We start from the raw sequence: 22,144 nt of genomic DNA on the forward strand, positions 1-22,144 counted from the left end.
AAAGAATTCATTTTGCTGGTACGGATATATCACATTAACTACAACATTTTGATGCATTCTGATCCTCCGAGAAGGAAGAGAACTGTATCCTTTCATTTGACTTTGCTTAAAATCTAAGAAACTCATCTATTAGAATACAAGAGTACGAGTCAATATGTTGTTATTCTAGAACTGAATATACCCCGTCATAATCCTGTCGTATATACATGCAATAATCAATTCCAAGCCTTAATATATCACCTTTATTCATTATAATAACACCGGGAGAGGGGAAAACCACCACCACTACTACTACTCATACACACTGATCAAGGTAGGGTCAGATAAGGCTTAACGTGAAAGGTTCTACCTTGGTACTTTGTTTATTTATTCAATAATTCTAGTTTGCACTCATTATTTCATACTTGAGTTATTTATTACACTGACCAAAACAAAAAACCAGAAACAATTATTTAGATTTAATTATGAAAAAATACAAATGCAGCACTTTAAACACAAGTCATGTATTCGAGATTCAAGAACAAGTTTGAGGTGAACAGATCTTTGTTTTTAAATCAAATCTGTTATAGGTAAATTCTACACGTAAATGGCAGTAATTGATGTAAGCGACGTTATTTTCATTTCAGAGGCGTATTTTGAGTCAATATATTTGTAGTTAAAGACAATATTTGCCCCCATCTGATATTGGTATCATGGTGGATTGATGGTTTGAAAAGGGACCAGGAATATCAACACGATAAATATAACGGGGAGATGGCACTAATGGGATTAAGAGATTTCAATAGAACGGGTTCTTGTAGTTACTTATTTTCACAAGATAGTATATCTGCCTCTATAATAGGCAGCAAGATACTGATAAGCTGATTATTTGAATACAGAATGATCAGGAATATCACCAAGTAGCTGGTCCAAATCTCTGAATCAGTTTCTCCTCATCATCTAAATCTTTCTGTACTTTCTTTCTCATATAAAATATAGGACAATCTCGACTGAAATATCAACAGGTTCAAGGTTAATCTATCCACTGATCTATCAGTCAGAGTTATTGTCAAAAAGTTTTGCCGAGTATCTAAGATATGTAAACCTTCATCAGTTGCTACTCTTGTTCTTTTGGTATAAATATTTCTGACCTCGTATTTCCAAGATGTTAAAAACTGATGAATGATAAACAATTATAAAATAGCAGTACAGGCTATATAATTTACTGACTTCCAATCTAACGAATGATCAATTAAATAATTATTCACTGGGTTTTTTAAGCTGGACGTCCTGGCAATATAACTTGTTGTATCTATAGCACAGTGTTTAATAAAGATAGTGGACCACAGCCATATACGCCCACCACGGCATACAGATGGTAAATATTCAAGATTTTGGGGCAAGGGCAATAACTCTGCTTCTAACGGTCGAAAATAGCTCAAATACGAACTTGATCTTCGTTTTATGAATATGTATACACATACCGAATTTCATTTGATTTCATCAAAACATCTAGTTTTTAGAGCGTTTACAAGCAAATGTTGACGGACGGACGGACAAGGGTGCCGACAATATACGTCCACATAGAGAGATGTGGGCGTATGAAAATAATAATACTTTATTTATATAGCCCAAATATCTACGGAAAAACATGTGATCAATCTCGTTTGATACAAAAATTTGAAAATTGAAAATTCAGGTAATATATAATATAAAAAGATCAGTTTAAGACACGATTAAAAAGGATGGGTTTTGAGATTCTAGTTTAAAACATTCTTTGATAGCTATTGGTAATGAATTCCAAGCTGGAAGTTAGTTTATGATAAGAGTAAAACAAGATAAAACCTGTCAACCAAAAACCAATCCAACTCAAGATATTGAAAGAATTCTAAGAGTAAATTAACTTGCTGGTTTTGTTCCATCAAGATCTTTGGGAAATGCTGAAACTTGAAAAATCATCTGTTAATAGTACACAACTGTCCTGCTGTATCTGTTACTCACCTTGTACACAAAACATCTTCATGTAAACTTCCCTGACATCTCTGACACTGAGTCCATAATCTGGAGAATTTCTCCTCTAGAGCTTGTAACTGCAGTATTTCTTTCTGGTAGATAGAAGACTCTAGATGTTGACAGTGTTTACACACGGCTATATCTAGAGTGAAATTAAAACAGAATATTCATTCAGTTCTATATCTTTTTAGGGCTTTAATTACTAAATGAAATTGTAATATAATATTCTACTATTCCTTATTGAAATACACCTTTAATTCTCTAAATTCTTGATAATTAACAAGTAAAAATGAAATGAAATGAGTTTTATGTCCTACTTTTCTGCACCATGTGGGCTAATGAAGACAGGCAATGCCATACAAAATGAGAGAAATTTTGCCAGGACAGCGCATTACCCTTCTCTTTTTCGATTTCCAACTGTGGAGGGATCTTAACGTGCACTGCCTGTAGCACACAAAATTTGTCATTTTATATCCCTCAGTTATATTATATTATAGAAATAAAAGTTGGTTATAAAACGTGAAATTTATCAAACTTACTGTCTTTATCAAGAGGTGTTTTACATCCAAGACAAGTTGATTTTTTCTTGGTGAAAGCTGCCAAACCTCCCAGTTTACTGGTTAATACAGTCTTAGTTCTTGTATGATCTCCACCTACAATCACCAATAGCAGAATAATTTTAAAAAAAATCCAAGTACTAACAAACTGTATAGAAAACCCAAAATCCAAACAACATATTGATGAAACATTGGTAGAAGATAATAAACTTTTCACATGGGTAAAATCATATATTGCCACTTTCCAACTAATCAGTATGTATCAAGTTAGATTGTTGTGTACTACTTACGTAATAAAACAGATTCAGCCCTTTTTTCTCCTAAAATTGGTTCAAAAATACGTAACAATGGTTTACTTAGTTGGTTCTCTAGATAATACTGGGTATCTATTGGTATATTGTTCTCTAGTACATAGATAGGATCCTGTAATATACATTAATATCAACAATTACTTAAACATTGTTCTGTAGTACATAAATAGGATCCTGTAATATACATTAATATCAACAATTACTTAAGCATTGTTCTCTAGTACATAGATAGGATCCTGTAATATACATTAATATCAACAATTACTTAAACATTGTTCTCTAGTACATAGATAGGATCCTGTAATATACATTAATATCAACAATTACATAAACATTGTTCTCTAGTACATAGATAGGATCCTGTAATATACATTAATATCAACAATTACTTAAACATTGTTCTCTAATACATAGATAGGATCCTGTAATATACATTAATATCAACAATTACATAAACATTGTTCTCTAGTACATAGATAGGATCCTGTAATATACATTAATATCAACAATTACATAAACATTGTTCTCTAGTACATAGATAGGATCCTGTAATATACATCAATATCAACAATTACTTAAACATTGTTCTCTAGTACATAGATAGGATCCTGTAATATACATCAATATCAACAATTACTTAAACATTGTTCTCTAGTACATAGATAGGATCCTGTAATATACATCAATATCAACAATTACTTAAACATTGTTCTCTAGTACATAGATAGGATCCTGGAATATACATTAATATCAACAATTACTTAAACATTGTTCTCTAGTACATAGATAGGATCCTGTAATATACATCAATATCAACAATTACTTAAACATTGTTCTCTAGCACATAGATAGGATCCTGTAATATACATTAATATCAACAATTACTTAAACATTGTTCTCTAGTACATAGATAGGATCCTGTAATATACATTAATATCAACAATTACTTAAACATTGTTCTCTAGTATATAAATAGGATCCTGTAATATACATTAATATCAACAATTACTTAAACATTGTTCTCTAGTACATAGATAGGATCCTGTAATATACATTAATATCAACAATTACTTAAACATTGTTCTGTAGTACATAAATAGGATCCTGTAATATACATTAATATCAACAATTACTTAAACATTGTTCTGTAGTACATAGATAGGATCCTGTAATATACATTAATATCAACAATTACTTAGACATTGTTCTGTAGTACATAAATAGGATCCTGTAATATACATTAATACATTTTTGGGAGTTCAATTGAGAGTGCAAATTGCTGTTATCAGTCTATCATTTTATGATCCCTAATGATAATAGTCTTGTCTTCTATTATTTAACCTACCTCAGATTTAAGATATGCTGCTGTTTTTTTAGGAGCTGCTATGATAACGTAAGGTACTCGATCACCAAGTTGTGGTGCACTGCCAGCATCTCGTTTCTTCATTCTATTTGCCAGTTCTACATGAGCCTGTTTAGCAGTATAATCATCCTCTGTCTTGGTTAATTCTTTAGTTATAACTAACTGTGATATATCAACTCTATTACACAGTAAATCACTAATTGTTTCTTTAGCATGTTCTACTGCCCCTTCAGGATTCCTGAAAGGGAAAAATCACGATGGCAGCATAAACCTACACCTAACAGAGGCCTTTAACTCAACCCTAGAAACCTTAAATAATGTCCAAGTAGCCTTGAATGGTAGTATGTCATACAAACACATATTGGGCACGTTTTTTAAAATATTCCCTCCACAACCCAAACGATATAACAATAAATAATTTCCCTACCTATCTATAAGAATTAACTGTAGGCAGGCATTAATAAGATTAGCGACTAGTGGAGAGTTATCTCTCCTGACTGTTTCAATACCTTTACAATCCATCTTATCATGTTTAATAGAATTCGTCCAATATAGCCCAGCATAACGTTTCTTATTGATCAGTAGATACGGGAAATATACCTAGATAGAAACAAAATATTATAATATCAAGTACTAAGAATAAATAAACCAAGTACTAACCATCTGAAACCCGAAGTCCTAAACAACATATTGGCGAAACATTAGTAGCAGTTAATGAACTTTTCTTATGAGGAAGTATATCAATCATTAGTGAGTAAGTATTTCGTATTGAAAAGAATCATCTTTATATAGGGTAATTTTTTAAGTATATCTTTCTGATAGATCCATAGAAAATAAATATCTTTATATCATGAGAAAGATTGTTTGTTTCAGGCTGGTTCTACCTTTCTCTTTAATGATTTTTTATTGATAATTACCAGGGATAATAAATATCATTTACAGTCTTTAAATGGCATTTAGCAATTGTGAATACAATATAGAGATATTTATAGAACAACATCCACTGGTTAAAGTTCAATGCAATGTTTCAAGGTGTTTTCCCCAAAACACGTCGAAACGTAGCATAAAATATCATTTACATGAAATTATTTAATCCACTGACTGACACAATTAACTATTATTGTGAATTCTTACCCCACTTATGTTTGAGTGAACCTCCCCATCCACCAGAAGAACATTAAAAAAAAAAAAAAGATCTTCATCACTAAGTTTTTTTTTTAGAACAATGACCCATATAAATAAAAAATGATTGCCATCCTAGAGGGGGGTGTATTTTTCTGATTTCCACCAGCTCAAAACATTTTATAGTTCAAGAGTTCTAGATAGTAAGCAATGATCATGGATATAAAAAATAAGACCAATATAAAAATATAAAGTTAACCTTAGCATTACCCTACAAACAAACCCCAGATAACTATTGGTCAAAAAATAATAAATCTTAAAACTATTGGTCAAAAATAAACTTGTTTCAAATTAACTTGTCTTATTATTTCATAATATAACCTACCTTTTCAAATTCTAATTTTATTGGTTTAATGAATTTTTCAGAGATGAGTTGAGCCGCTTCTGTTCCTAGTTCCATGGCTTCAGCTACAGTTTCTACTCCAAATCTACACATTACAGAATCTGTATCACCATAGATAACCTTTAATATAATAATACAATGTTACAATGGACAGTTTAAAGGCAACTGGGAATAATTAAATCACGATTCCGTTTAACTGGTATCACGCAATTTGATTGGATAACAGCGGTCACATGAATCCAGTTTATATCTATTTTTATCATTGAGTTTGATTGACGTGGCCACTACACAGCGTCGATGTCGTTCCTTCGAAGGTCACCAGAGCCGTCACACTTCACGGAATGATTACGGTATTTTCCGAATTCCCTCGAATGTGCATACTCTTAATATCAACAAAATCATGATTTTTGGACTTATATCAATCTCATCTTTCAATAATTGAACTTTAAATGTGGCCGCTCCGTCAACTTTCAAGCAGTAGACTATAAATAGGTCACCAACTTATTGCTGATTAGCTGTTCTCTTGGACATCTCTATTGTTAGTATCAGTTCATTAACACTATGTTAAAATATTAGGTATTTATGCGCCAATTTTGTGCCTTAGTTTGTTGCTATTTTAGATAAATATTTAAACAAGTATTCGAGTTGATTTAATTATAAGGAAGGACCTGAACATTTTTTCAGTTTATCGATGTATAAACAGAAAAAAACCTGTGTACACTTCCTTAATTATTACAGTGGCTCTCATACTATATATTTCACATCGGTGAAAATAAGGTGATAATTCCTGTACTTTTGATTTAAAAAAACTTTTTCCACCGTTCTTTACAAGATGGAGACTGGTTATATGTACTTAAAAAGTTTTTAATCAAAAATTTGTTAAATTATCACCTAGTTGATAATTAACGTTTTTAATTCAAAATAAGAAAGTGAAATATGTTGTGTGTGAGACACTGTAGATTATCAGAAACTAGGCCCAGTATTAATAAACAACCTAGTTATATCTGAACTCTGTAATATTCATGCCGTTTAATTGAAGGATTTTGCTGAATATTTCAAGTCTCACAAGCAAAATTATCTGTCAAGATATTCTTGTGTAAGGTTGAAGAAAGTTCTAATCTATTATAAAATCAACTATACCCTACCTTAGCGTTATGTTTATATCCATTCTCTATAGTATAATGTTCTTCTACATATTGTTTAGTTTGTTCTATCATACTTCTACCAAACGCTGTTACACTCTAAAAATATACAACACAATTATAACACATATATACAATACACAAATACTTCTACCAAACACTGTTACACTCTAAAAATATACAACACAATTATAACACATATATACAATACACAAATACTTCTACCAAACACTGTTACACTCTAAAAATATACAACACAATTATAACACATATATACAATACACAAATACTTCTACCAAACACTGTTACACTCTAAAAATATACAACACAATTATAACACATATATACAATACACAAATACTTCTACCAAACGCTGTTACACTCTAAAAATATACAACACAATAACACATATATACAATACACATATATACAACACACAAATACTTCTACCAAACACTGTTACACTCTAAAAATATACAACACAATTATAACACATATATACAACACACATATATACAACACACAAATACTTGTACCAAACACTGTTACACTCTAAAAAATATACAACACACAAATATATCACACAAATATACAACACATAAATATACAACACATAAATATACAACACACAAATATACAACACACAAATATATCACACAAATATACAACACACATCACAGAATACATAACACAAATACTTTTACCAAATATATTCAACATTAATATAGACAATATATAGACAATATATAGACAATATCATACATGGTTATAAATACAAAATTTTCATCAGTTAAAATCCGATTTTTGGATATTTGAACTGCTCTTCTGATCTGAAAAATAGAGAATTTAACTTTAACTTTACGTTAAAACAATCAAATTTATAAACTGACCTGAGATATTTCTAAACAAGGTAGTTTACCAACTTGAGCTCCTGTAAAACCATAAACAGAATTAGCACTAATCTTTAATGCCAACTGACGACCATCTAACACTTGTTTTTTAAACGGATCTGTTTCTTTCTTTAAATCTGCCTTAGCTCTGAAAAAGAATTCAGGTTCAATATTTTATTTCAGTAGTTAATCTTGAAGGATGTTGATTTGGGAATATTTGCCGGAATTGTCTGATATTAGAAGCTAAATGTCTCATAAAAGAATAACAGGTTCATGAGGATACTTTATATCAGCTAGTCCTCTGTCAATCCTCTTGTCATTGATCTACCTTCAGAGCTGCTTTTCACAATTGAGACAAACATCATCATGAGGTTAAAAGGAATGCAGAGAAGTTTTTAGACTTGTATATGTAATGGGACACTGATAACACTGAATTACACCATTTCAATATTCAATCAGATGTCTGTGAGTCTTACAATTCCACTATAACTAATCCTTCCTATAATTACAGGAACCACAGACTTCTGACAAAAAGTTGGAATGATGCGAATATAAGCAATAAACGGTTTGATACACATAAAAACTTTACAAATCTCTTTACAATCCCTTAAACTCTCTAACACAGTGGATCATAACTCACTTTTTTCTAGCGCCAAGAAGAGATTCTAATATTTCTGGAAGTAAACCTTTTCTAACAGTTGATTTACAGAAATAGTTTCCTGATGGTGTTTTAATATACTGGTCAGCTGTCAATCTGAAAGACAATTCAGAGACAAACCCAATCAAATAACTACATTTATAAACTGAGGTAATACAAGACAGGTGACTATTGCTGTCAAGGTATAAGCTGAAGGTTGTAATAGCTTGACATTGTGAAGATAACAATAATTAATTACTATAGAATGTTATTTCAATCAGTTTGATTCTGTAACAAAAAAAAGCTTGGTCAACTGTCTAGGACCCCGGTTCCCAACCAAGGGTGTTTTCACCTCCTGGGGGTATGGGACTAGGGTGTCAGGGGTGTGGCCAACTTGTGTAGGAGAAGAATTTATTTTGAGTTGAGAGAGCACCTAACATCATCACATGCTGGAAATATGGATGAAACAATTTTTTGGGAATGTGAAAGGTCTGGACGATTGCTCCTGACTGAAAAAGGTTGGGAATCACTGGTCTAGGAGACTGAGGTATCCACAAGGCCCAAGTTGAATAAAATAATATCTTACCCCTCTTTCTGTATAGTATTAGTATTAAGTAGAGAGGTATAACAGAGATTGTGGGCCATCATGATACTAGGATACAGAGAGGCGAAATCCAAGGTAGCTATAGGCATAGAATAATATCTGAAAAACACAATCAGAAAATTTACAAAAATTAACCCATACATTCAAATTATCAAAGGGCATTGAAAAATATATGGAATGTAAAAATATACAGTTCATTAATTTAAGTGGTAAATTTAAATTGATACAGGAGAAACTAATATATATTTTACTAGCTGAACCCTAATATTTTACACCTTATTTGACTGATGTGGCCAGACAATTCCTTGCAATGTGCAATGGTGTAAACAATGTTATTAACTAACAAAAGAATACATAAATTACCCTTTATCAGGTTCTATAACAGTAGCTCCTTCATATTCATCTCCTGTATCTACTTTATGGACTGGTAGAATTAAATCTTGTTCTTTAGCCTACAGATAGTCAATAAAATCTTTAATATATGTGATAAAACAAAACCTTGCAATTAGGATCATCATCAAACCCTTAATTTAGTGGAATTACAGGAACCACAGACGCCTGATTGAAAATTAGAATAGTTTAAATTGATGCTATCAGTGTCCGTGATACACATAATTTTTTTTTTTAGAAAATCTCTTTACAATCTGGGTAGTTGTGAACCATAAGAAATAGGTTAAAAAGACATAAGTTTTATATCAAGCTGGTGTTTGAAGAAAGGTTTTTGCTACTACTGCTGAAGACTATTTACATATATTCAAGGCCCAAATAAACCCCGGAAATATTGAATCTGTCCCTTTAAAAGGTCTTTAAGACAATAAAATGTTAAAAATAACAAACCTTTCTAAGTAACTGGGAGACAACTTTAATCTGTTGTCCTCTAGAGAGTAAACAACCCATAGAAACACCTGTTACACGTGCCATTTCCATATAGTTTATAACACACATCAATTTACCCAGTAGTCTTAACGGTAATATAGCATCTTTTAAACAATATACAGCTAATCTACGTCTAGTCTGTTCATTACCTTTCTAAAATTATAATAATTATCAGGTGAAATAAAAGAAGGGGTACATGAGGCTGGCAATATTAATTTAAGTAGATATCACAATATTTCAAACATGGTTTTTCACTGGTTAATGAAACAAAATGATGTTTTTGTATGTTAAAATTTTAAATTTAAGAAAAAAGAACAAAGTTACTTGTTAAAATTGCATAGATGATTTTATCTGGACAAAGATTGAACACTATATCATGATAACTATCATATATCGCCCAACCCTAGGGGTTAACATACGAATATAGCAAGGGGAAAAGAAAGATAGCAGTAATTAACAGAGATAAACCATAATATATTCTTTTCCTTTTGTGTTTTTTTTAAAAGTAAGAAATTAATTCAAGAGAAAAGAAATAATGAACCTGTAAATCAGTAATGATAGAATGTTGAACATCTTCTTTCTGTTCGTGTAGAAAATGGAATGAAACAGCATTCAGTGTATAGGATCTTAACTTATAATCACGTAATAAAATCTATAATATAATATCAAAATGTAAAAAATTTCAGGTGTATAGAAAACACGCGTGCAACACTTGTCACTTCTATATAGATACACCACCATACAATACATGCCTGATCAAACAAATCAGCCAAAATGCCAGAAACAGATTTATTGTATTTATCAAGGAGTTCTCTATAACGATCATAAAATTTCCTACATGAAGTTTGTGGGTCAAGTAACTTTGTTTCAGTAATTTCAAAGTTAATACTCGACCTCTAACTAGGAAATCATCATAAATAGAACAAGCTCTAGTATAGTAGATGAGTTGTGAAATACTAGTTTTATAGAGAGCAATACTAGAAATATCTATCCTTTATAATTAACTTTATGTAATAATTAAGAAGTAGAACTTACCTGAAGTAAATCAAACTGTACTCTGCCTTCAATATTGATGACTTTATTCTCTCGTTTTCCCATCTGTTTGGATTGTATCGTCATTTCTTTAATAATAGACTGTTTATCTTTAATACGACCTAAAAACGTGAAATCTCTCACTTTCAGATGAGCAGCACGATTAATCAAGTAGGGAAAATCAAAGTTCTGTATATTATAACCTGTTATTATATCAGGATCAACTTCTCGTACAAACTCAGCCCATTTCTAGAAAAAAATAAAACAAAGAATTAAAAAATAGAAACATTTTTTATATTAAACTCTGTATAGCAACAACCTTCCCTCCAAGAAATTTCAACCAAAAGTGCCTCAAACAGTACTATTGTGAAGCTGATTTCAATTTTCATAAGATTAATCATTGGAAATATCAGCGAATGTACGAAGACAATAAGTCTGAAATATCTGTATTTTCCTGTAACTTTTTTATAGATAGCCAGAATTATTAACAAGTGAAGGATGGAAATTTTAAAATCTTATCTAGATTATTACTCTCAAACTCATTGTTTGCATTTTTACAGCGTTTACAGATTTGCTTTTGTGTCTCAAGTCATGCAGTGTGCAATTAGGGAAATTTTGCCAAAACAGTGGCATTAGTTTACTCTTTTGTATTGAAAATTGTCCTCTTGAAAACAAGGTGATAGATAATGTTTATAAATTGACCACCTACTGACCTGTAAGACGTCTGACTCTTTGTCAAACGACATGACCTGTGACCCTACAACAGGTGAACACGAATTTAACGTAAAGATATTTCTAATGAATGGGTCTGGATCACCTTGTCTTTGTACCATATTAGCTATCTGAATAACTTGATCTTTTTCAGCCTCTGGGAATATACCTACAGATAAAACACAATCAAAACTTTATACTAGATTGACGATTACATACTAGCTGCTAACAGGTTTAAACATTGCAGGACAACCCCACCACAGATCAGCGAGTGACAGCCTTGTGACAAAGTTATCTTTCCTAATTAGTCTAGTTGTACAAGTAAATGTGTAAAGGCAAGATACAGTGTCCAGGGCAAATGAAAACTTGATTGATCTTATCTAATCTAGTAAACTACATACCCTTTCTTCCAGCACATTCAATATCAAAACTGAGAATTCTAAACGGAGCCACGACAGACCATTCTCCCTCGGCAGGATGAGATATAAACTCTTCCCATGATACATCTAATTCTATCTGACAACGGGACGTGAAGGGGCGATCTTTAGAGTTTTTATCACGTAATGTGTATTTCCCAGCAGGCATTTCAACCCAGTTACATCCTACTACATGGGCATCAACCATAAATCTGAAAATTTTAATCATAACTTTTTCAATTCACTAGCTATTTGGACATCAAAAAAGAGCAGGCTAATGCCACTGTCCTGGCAAAATTTCCCTCATTGTACCCTGCATGGCGTTGCCCGTCTTCATTAGACCACAAGGTGCAGAAAAGTAGGATGTAAAACTTCATTTATTTCATTTCATACCTTATTTCAAAATCTATATTACTCTCATAGGCTTGATAGCCGTGAGTAGGATAACCAGGGCACTGAAAACCTTGTTCTAACAGACGTTTAGCTGGCGCTATCAATCTAGGTAATGCCATAGTTATTTTCAGGAATGGTAATTTTCTGTTGCCATGGTAACCATAAATACCTAAAATTGACAATGGGTCATTATCAGGCATACTTGGAAAGTTCCTAAACTCTTTGAATACTGAGTGTAAATAAAACATCATATAAATTAAAGTATATAGATGTTAATATTGTGTGATATAATTTGATAACAACTACTTCCTAGGGGTATATACTATATCACAATGAGGTGATAATATGTCATGGGTACAAGCTCTCTAATATATGCCAGTGCCATGTCTGGCGAGTTTAAAGTAAGCTTTCCAGGACTTTCCACCAAATCTTTTCTCCAAATAATAACTTACTTTCTCTCTGAACATATTCTACAGCCATGACTGCTTCTACAATACCTTCTTTATTAGATCTAAGATCTTTAATAACACAGTTATCTAGAACATTCTATAATAATAATAATATATTTCAAACAAGTTTTTATATAGCTTAATATATGCATTTCCTTTTTCTGTCTTGTCTGCCTGGGGACAGCCTTGATAATTATCAATTTGGCTCTTCCATCTTGAAAAAGATTTGAGTAGAAATCCCATTTATAGTTCTTAAGAGAGGTTCTTACATCATGTACATCAGCTTTGTAGATCTTGAGTACTAGGAAAGAGATTTATGAATTTAGAGATCAACTCATAGAGACACAATTTCTACATTGTATACCTTAAAGATGGGTTCCCTTATTTTCATATCTACATTGTAGACCTTAAAGATGGGTTCCCTTATTTTCATATCTGCATTGTAGACCTTAAAGATGGGTTCCCTTATTTTCATATCTACATTGTAGACCTTAAAGATGGGTTCCCTTATTTTCATATCTGCATTGTAGACCTTAAAGATGGGTTCCCTTATTTTCATATCTGCATTGTAGACCTTAAAGATGGGTTCCCTTATTTTCATTTATGAAAATGAAAATGCTAATACTTATATAAATAGAAAGTAGAGGTGTTCTAATGACTTGGAAAATACCAGTTTGTCTCACTTGTCTATAATTAATTCATAACTAGCTAAATTAAATGAGAATTGCCAGCAGAATTCCAATGAGTGACCGATCAAGAAAGATCAAAAAGTCTTTCTTTGTTTATCCAGACTGTGCATACATGGACATTTATGATTGGTTAAAACCTTCAATTATATGCAATAAGAACATAATGATATGATTAAGAATACATGATAATTCATTAGAACACCAATTAATCAAATAGTTTGCTTCATTTGACATTGAAAAGTAAGGATACCCATCTTTAAGAATGAACACTTTTTTCATCAAAAATAATTTTTAATGTCAGTGTCAGACTACCATATAATTGTTGGCAAAAAATATAATAAAATTCTACCTTAAATTTACCACAGTGTTCAGGTTTAAAATCAGGCTGAGCTGGGACGTAGAAATAAGGATGAAAACCATGAATATGAGTTAATACACTATTCCCTTCCATTGTAATACCATACATTCTAATAATAGGTACTGGACCAACCTTGGCACCAGGCATTCCCTCTATATGTTTACCTGCAATTAAATTCATATACCAGGAGGTAGTTTGGATGCTCAATATACAAAATAACACATATCCAGCAGACCATCCTTACTGTTTAGGAAACACCTGATGATACTTCTTGTTTGAGGAGTTCACTACAGTTCAGACTTGTAGTGTAATCAATAACAAAGTCTTGAGAAATCATGGGGCCTAACAGTCAAAAAAATTAACGAAATTAAAATCTACATTTGAAGAAATACAGTAATTTAAGTGGATTGAGAAGTTTTAATTGATTTTAGTTATTGACCAATCAGATGTTTAAAACTCTAAAATCATCTTAAATCAAGTTTCAACAATAATACCCCAGCTGTTTGAAATAAAATGAAATGAATGGAGTTTTACGTCCTAGTTTTCTGCACCATGTGGGCTAATGGGACCAGATGTTTAAAAAAAAAAACAAATACAAATAAGAAAACCCTTACTACATACCAATATAAACATCAACTTCTATCTGTTGAAATACCAGTTTATCTGTTTTAGAGTTTATTTTAGGTGGTGATGGACGTGACCATTTAGAACTGGTCTTCTGAGATTCTGGACCTTGACCTGTAATTCAATATTACTTTTTAACAAAGTCAAGAATGAACATAATCTTGTAAGACACTATTATCAAACAAAACGTTGCACTTTGAATAGTTATCAAAATTTCTGTTGATATATTGAGGTCAGTTTGAGACGAGATTGTCTTCAAAGTTTAGTTTAATAAACTCCCCTGTCATCAGGGTCTAATTTAAGTGGCATTCCATCACAAATTGTTTGTCAAAAAAGCCACATTTGCAATTCAATTTAAAATTGATCAAGAGTTAACAATTTCACAAATGAAAATAATTCCATAAAATTTTTTCTTTAGATAAGAGAAATTATGTTACTTCATGACATCAACTTGTTTAATATGAAAATGTTCCTACCAACAAGTTCGTGAGAATCAGCTGTTATATCAGCATCAATAGATTCCATCATGGCCAGTTCAGCTTCAAATACAGACGGATCTTCATCATCATCATCAAATCTAAGAGAAGAATAATTTACCAATTTTTCAGTCAACATGGGGTAAGTCAGATTCATTACAAAATTTTCAAAATTAATCATAAATATTTTCTACCCATTATTGAGACTTTACAAAAGAAGACTAGAGTAAGTCATCTCTGTATGATTTCAACAGTGTCTAATTGTTGTTTTTATTTAATGTCTGCAATCTGGCCGAGATCTACAAACATGTTCTGAACCAATTCATTCAGTGGTCCAACCTAAGTTTGATAAAGAATCTAAAGACAACTGGACTTTTTCAGCTAGTATCCCTAGTAGTATTTCCTACTCAAGTTAATAGTATTTGTTTTCATCTCTTCAGCAGCACTTGGATACTCTTCAGTATCATCTGATTTTTCAAGTTTTTGCATATAACACAACAAAGATCATTTATTAGATAGGACTGTATTTAATAAGGCTCAAGATTTTACCAAGTTCTACTTACTTCCCTTTCTTGGCTGGTGTAGAATTACTTCCCTGTGGTTTTCTTTTATCCATGGTGTGTATTTAAATTAAACTTAGTGTTATCAATTCTAATCATTCATCCCAATTGATATTTCTGGGAAAAAAAATGAATGATATAAACTTTGACAGTATAACTTAGTAATATTACAACTGTTAATCAAGTTTTATTAAGAGTTTTTAAACTTCTTACTTTATCCAAGATTTGGCAAACCTGTATACTGACTGCTTCATGCCCTACACAACAAGAAACCCTTTGCCAAAACCCTTTCCTTTATTTTCGTACAAGGTCAAAGCTAAATAATTGGCATAAGACAATAAGTGTAAGCCTTCCCATAAATTCAGACTCCCTGCTATTTTGGTTGGTTGGTAGGTAGATGACAAATTGATGTTCGCTTCCAGCGGATGCTGATATGGTTGGCTCTACTGTACCTACTTATAATCATGGACTCCAATTAAGTAAATAATCATTGAATTACGACCATATTGTTCATATTAACTAAGAGATGATGATTAAATTGTGGGGTGATTTGAGGTTGTGTATGTAGTGGTTCCCCCTTTTTTAATCCTGGTTTCCTCTCCTAATTAACTTATAATAAACTAATCAAAAACCTGTTAATCTTTGATCAATTATTTGATGTCATTTCAGTAAAAGGAATTAACAGCATCTATTTGAGAAAATAGGGATGAATTATTAATGTAATTGATTTGGAGACCACTGACTGTAGAGTAGTGTAGAGTAAGCCTACACAACATGACTTATTATTCCTATATAACATTAAGTTTTTGTTAAAAATAAACAAAATATGAGTTTATGTCATTATATTAAACTATGGTTCTTGACGTACCCTAAGCTCATAATTAAGAGGAAACCATTCACGGGCCATGGGGTGAAACAACTCAGTCGCAAGGCAGTTGTAAAATTTGAAATGAACAGCAATAATAACGATATCGTGAATCAAAATAAATGCCCAACTACGCAAACTGTAAAGGTTAGTTAAATAAATCAGTTAGATTTCATTACATAAATAGAAATTACATCAACTATGTCTTCGATTTCGCGGAAATAAACAAATCAATTCCCGCGAAAATTTAGTACAGATTTATCACTTCCGGTTAGAACAAAAACGAAACGAAAAAATACTTCCTGTAAAATTTCTGAATAGTTTTTATACAAAAAATGAATTTTTCAATTCCCTGTGTGATATTTTATTTTGATTGACCGTGAATTCAGATAATAGAAACTATGTGATTTGATTTGCGTATTTAATTATGATGCTAAAAAATGTACACAGCTTGTAAACAAAATAGTGTTTAGAAGGTCAAGTTGTAAAAAAGAAGACGAATGAACATTAAAAGATGAGTTTAAAAACGTGATTTATATCAACTGTCACTTGCTGTTCACTTCCCTATATATAACTTACCACAATGGCCGACATGTCGTTTGGTGTAGACAATTTTCAACAACTGAATAAAGCTTGTGAAATTGGCAAGAAATTATTTTATAAAGAATGCACAACTACAACAATGGATGATGCTAAAGAACTGGGCTTGAATGGTAAGTGGGGATTTTGGTTTTATTTTTGGAGGGGGAGGGGCATGATTTATAGAATTACTAATTATATAAACAGGAATAAGCATATCAGCACAAAAAAATTAACAGAGGGGTATGCCAATATAAAATGTGACATTAATGTCACCAGGCATGTCTGACTAGAACTGTAAAATGGCTGATAAGATGGAGGGATTGCTAGCCTCGTTGCCAGGAATCAATGGGTGCAGGGGCTCAGATTTTGTACTTAGAAAATTTGAAGACTTAAAGGCCCAGAGAACTCATTTCTGACAATTTTGAGGTGCCAAAAACATATCAAAATCTATATCTTTTTGATTTTGTACAAAGAAACTTTAATGAATCAATCTCTGTTGAACTAAAGAAGGTTTTGCTGGGGCTTAATTCTCACCTTCTGGGGCCCAGCCCCCACGGACCCCACCCTAATGACGGGACTGGATTGTGCTCAAAAGAAATACTTTTTGATCTAAGTTGTCGTATTGTATTGTATATAAGATTATTTAAGATTATTGTACAGGAATGCATATTATTGCTCTACATTTAGCTCTGCAATAAATAGTTGAACAAAACCCCCTTAATTATAGTCCCCTATTTCTTGACTGACAGTATTATCTCAGAGAGAATAACTTCAACATTTTCTTTTCATAGTTTTTAATTCGAACCAAACTTGTAATGTTTTTCATTTCGGATTGAAGTGACAGGTGCTCCATTTTTGGAGATTGATTGAGTCTTGAATATATGTAAATAGTCTTCAGAAGTACTAGAAATGTACAAAACCACAAAATTCCTTTAAAAATACTTCAAACTAGTAACTTACTTACTATTTCTATATTTCTTTTTTCACATTCAAACGTGATAATTCTAGACACACGTGGTTTTGAAGGCTGAAATTTCGACGGTTAGCTATGAAAACTATAACTGATAGGATTAGTTAAAAAAAATTCCTAAGTTTCTAAGACTAAGTTACAATTGGCCAAAAAAATGGTGCATCTGTCCCTTTAATAGTGTTTTTTTTTTCAATTGTTTGATATATTGTAAAAGACACAAATTTCTTATTGACAGTTTTCCCCTTATCGTATTTTTCTACCTCTCAAATTACAGTCAAGGTTGTTTTATAAACTTCACATTAACATAATCATGTGACCAGATAAAACAACAGTAAAGACATTATTTAGAATATTCATGACGTCTTACCTAGTTTACATTTATTCAAAATTCAAATTTTAATCAGGTGGTCTACTAAAATATGTCAAATTCTGAATACATAGTATGAATTTGATATAATTACGTTTTATAAAAGTTTTAGATATGAATTTTTAGCAATGGTATAGATATTGTTTAATATCCATCCATTCCCTTTACAGAATTTATTGAAACTTGTCCTCAAATTGTCAAATGTGTTTTACATTGTTTTTTTGTTAATAGAAGAGTTTTTCATCTCATGTCTTTTATATTTCAATTAATATTATTATTATTGATTATGGATAGTATGTCTACTCTTTTGTTTAAATTTAGCAAAGTTTCAATTCAAATACAGGAATCTTTATCAAACATACAACAATACCTAATAGATAAATTCTTATCAAACATAAATCAGTATTTAAAGCTTGATAAAGATTCCTGTATGTGAATTGAAACGTTGTTAAAATCAAACAAAAGAGTAGACTATCCATAAAGTGTTCTTATGTACCGTAAAACGAGATGACTTGGGCCGTTTTTTAACATTTATGCTAACAATTTTTTCAGGTATTACTTCAGACCGTTCATCTTCAGACATAGATCAGACATACCCTTATCTTATCATGGTGAACAAATCTAACCTGTGACCATGAATTATGTTATTCCAAGATGCTATATCATAAAGACAATTTGTATCCAGTTTTGTATTTTATTAGGTAATTTGTATGTTCTAGGTTCTGACCATGGGACTGCCATAATGGCTGAGGTTCAAACCAATGCTAGAGGAGCTAAAAATAATAAATGGAGTGCCCTTCATACTGGAAATATATTTGTCTCTATTATTTTACACAAGACAAAGTTAGAACAGGTAATATATTATAAAAAAACAATCGTTTAAAAACATCCCTGAAAGAAAGGGTACCAAATTGCGGATTTACAGCCTGGATAATACAGGCTACAGAATTTTAATTATTGTGAAGAAGGAAAAAGGAATTTTGATTGTGACTTTTATATGCTCTGATGGTGATTGGTTTGTTAATTTTTAATCAAGAGATTGTGTTTACCCTGATTGGTTTAGAACAGTTTGTACAATATAATGGACTCAATAAAAATTGAACTCTGATATGGAAGATTATTAACTATATTTTTCTAATTGTTCAGGGCTATATCTCAAGATTTACAACAGAAGTAGCAGCCTCGTTAGCTGTTCTCAAGGCTGTTAAAGATCTTGGTATTGATAATGTTAAAACTAAATACCCGAATGATTTGTGGATACGAGGACACAAACTGGCTGGCTTTTTATTAGAAGAGGTTATGTTTGATATTGATGGTAAGTACGAAAGAGTTTTTGTTTTGAAAGGGGTAGAATGTAAGACAGGTCTATCAGTAGATACTCAGGATCTGATCTTGATGATCTTTTATAATAAAATAGAAAAAGAGAAGATAATAATAAGTAACTAATAGTTATTCTCAAGCAAAGATATTTGGACTCATCCAGGCCCAGTTCAAATACATAAACACCAGCAGTACATTTTGTATTTAGTCCATGTATTTCCTTTGTAAAGAAGTTTCTAGAAATTTTATGTGTTTAAGGAACACTGATAGCATCAATTTTCACTATTCGAATTTTCAATCAGACGTCTGTTGTTCCTGTGTTTCTACTAAATGACGTTTAATGACGTAAATATCACTATCGCAAAAGACCTTAGATAAACACATGAAAATATTTAAATGGAAATATTTAGTAATTTATTATCAAAAATGTCCAGTTGATAATCTTTTGTTTTAAATTGCAGGATCTATTCCCTTAAAACACCTGGCCATTCTAGGAATTGGTTTAAATGTGAATTCTGATATTTGGGGAGAACCAGGACTCAGTCGCTTAGCAACCAGCATCAGATGTGAACTGCATGGGAAATATGTCAGCAGAGAGAAACTTTTCGCTCAGATCTGTTTCAATTTAGAAGAGAATTTGAAGAAGAGACAATCTGAATTGTTTTCTGAGTTTTGTGAACATCATCTATTTCAACCTGGACAACAAATTATGGTGAATTCTCTCAGAGATAAAAAACATTTTAAGGCTGAAATTTTAGAATTCAAAGATAACTGGAACTTCAGATTAAAATGTAAGTAAATTCATATTTTTTATTATAATTTTTGATGGAGGGAAAGAAAGAAAATATTAAATGAGTTCATGTCAAAGATGTGGTTGTCAAGCATCAGGGGATGATGGCTTATTTCAGATGTTTGACACTCTGTTCTTAATTTCTTAGTTATTTTTTTTATTATTATTTTGCAGGTGAAGGTAGTGAAGAAATAATAGAAAATAACAGTACCTATTATAGTTTACGACCAATACCAAGTCATGTGATCTACATAATAAGAAATGGTGGACATGATAAAACCTCGAGTAGTTTGTTATTGATGGAAATATTTTTATCTTTAATAGATACGACTCAATATACCGTTAAATATCTTAATTTACACGATATACAAAATGGTAAGTTATCAGAAATAAGTACCGATACTAATGTTAGAGATACAAAATAAAAGTATATCAATCATAAATGAAAATATATAGATTATCCAAGTTCTAACGATCCAAACTTCAGAACAGAACTCGAAATTCAAAATAATAGTTGAGCATTCCATTAGTAGCAGCTAGTGAATTTCCATATTAGGAAGTATATTAATCGTAAGTATGTATACCACTTTTCAATAAGTTATCATAAGCTTCTACCAATTTTTCGCCAAATTGTTATTTTGGATTTCGGGTTTGTTTTTCAGTTTGGATTGTAGTACTTGGTTTATTTATACCTCTTAAAATCAAAATAATTCTGTTTATATTTGTAGATGATTGGCAGACTTATTGTAAACTGGTTGTTATTAGTGATAATTCTGAAGAATCTGATTGGTTGAAATCAAGCGATAGTTTAAAATCATTTGTTAATAATGGTGGAAGGTTATTGACTATGGGTCAAAGTTCATCAGTATTTCCCATCACACAACAGTTTGTTGGTAAGGGCCATTTAAGGAATATTTGTATTGCCATCTGATAGAGGTTAATTTAAGACATCTGTATACTTTTCAGAATTAAAATTTGACATGCGATTCCCCTACAATTAAATTTAGCCAAGATGTATCATTGAGAATAAGACTATTGCCACTTGTTGGTTGTATTAGAAATTAAGTGTGACATGATTTGGGTAATGTTTACTCGTGAGGTTTTTAAGTCTAATTATTTTATTGAATATAGATAGATACATATAGCTACAGGACACACCAGTTTCAGGTAAAAACAAATATCATCCCTCTAATAGTATGGTATATTTTTTACCAGAAACTGGTGCCGGTGTTTTTCAGCTAAAACCAATTTCATAATTATTTCACTCTTTTTTGTTATGTTTTTAGCTAAAACCAACAACAACTTAGACGATGGTGGTGGACTGAAGTTGATAGAAGTTGAACTCGGTGGTAAAAATTTTGCTCAAAAAATTCCCCTGTGTTATCGTGATACTTATTACTCATTTAATACTGAAACTTCAGATCAAATACTGGCCAAGTATAATGATGCTCAAAATCATGTTGCCATGGTTACCAAACAATATGGACAGGGGAGAATTTGTATGTGTGGTTTCAACCCAGAAATTAATTATATCAATGTGGACAATTTTTCTGGGACAATACCGTTTCACAAAGAACTAGAGGAGAATGTATTTTTACAAGATTTGTTGTTTTTCAATATATTCAAATCTTTAGATTGTTATTAA

The 22,144-nt window shown here is 31.4% G+C and overlaps 2 protein-coding genes across 2 annotated transcripts; one reads left to right on the forward strand and one right to left on the reverse strand.

Moving 5' to 3' along the window:
- Window positions 1-379: 379 nt before the first annotated feature.
- LOTGIDRAFT_194456 (hypothetical protein) lies at window positions 380-16,689 on the reverse strand. Its single transcript, XM_009064061.1, has 24 exons — window positions 16,474-16,689; window positions 15,609-15,722; window positions 15,046-15,146; window positions 14,567-14,683; window positions 13,937-14,109; window positions 12,902-12,995; window positions 12,450-12,618; window positions 12,042-12,268; window positions 11,643-11,809; window positions 10,933-11,178; window positions 10,439-10,549; window positions 9,859-10,050; window positions 9,385-9,473; window positions 9,004-9,120; window positions 8,421-8,534; window positions 7,781-7,928; window positions 6,894-6,989; window positions 5,731-5,868; window positions 4,651-4,823; window positions 4,206-4,461; window positions 2,840-2,972; window positions 2,532-2,645; window positions 1,981-2,134; window positions 380-989 (listed from the first exon to the last, which is right to left on the reverse strand). Exons 2-24 carry the CDS (start codon window positions 15,659-15,661, stop codon window positions 893-895), a joined length of 3,279 nt encoding a protein of 1,092 aa, XP_009062309.1. The 5' UTR covers window positions 15,662-15,722; window positions 16,474-16,689; the 3' UTR covers window positions 380-892.
- Window positions 16,690-17,053: 364 nt separating this feature from the next.
- LOTGIDRAFT_235125 (hypothetical protein) lies at window positions 17,054-22,144 on the forward strand (the record flags this gene model as incomplete). The annotated part of the gene is made up of 7 exons (XM_009064062.1): window positions 17,054-17,183; window positions 19,109-19,242; window positions 19,536-19,704; window positions 20,171-20,500; window positions 20,674-20,874; window positions 21,228-21,392; window positions 21,786-22,144. The coding sequence occupies 7 exons, from the start codon at window positions 17,054-17,056 to the stop codon at window positions 22,142-22,144; spliced, it is 1,488 nt and encodes a 495-aa protein (XP_009062310.1).

The sequence above is a fragment of the Lottia gigantea genome, assembly GCF_000327385.1.
Source record: "Lottia gigantea unplaced genomic scaffold LOTGIsca_60, whole genome shotgun sequence".
Lineage (NCBI taxonomy): Eukaryota > Metazoa > Mollusca > Gastropoda > Lottiidae > Lottia > Lottia gigantea.

What these genes read in the sequence shown, in the direction of transcription:
- LOTGIDRAFT_194456 (XM_009064061.1), bottom strand. Translation starts at nt 15,661, where the DNA reads ATGGATAAAAGAAAACCACAGGGAAGTAATTCTACACCAGCCAAGAAA. An exon ending in TGATTCTCACGAACTTGTTG is followed by an intron (nt 14,684 to 15,045) that starts GTAGGAACATTT and finishes ATTGAATTACAG; the next exon opens with GTCAAGGTCCAGAATCTCAG. An exon ending in AATACTATACAGAAAGAGGG is followed by an intron (nt 8,535 to 9,003) that starts GTAAGATATTAT and finishes ATTGTCTTTCAG; the next exon opens with ATTGACAGCTGACCAGTATA.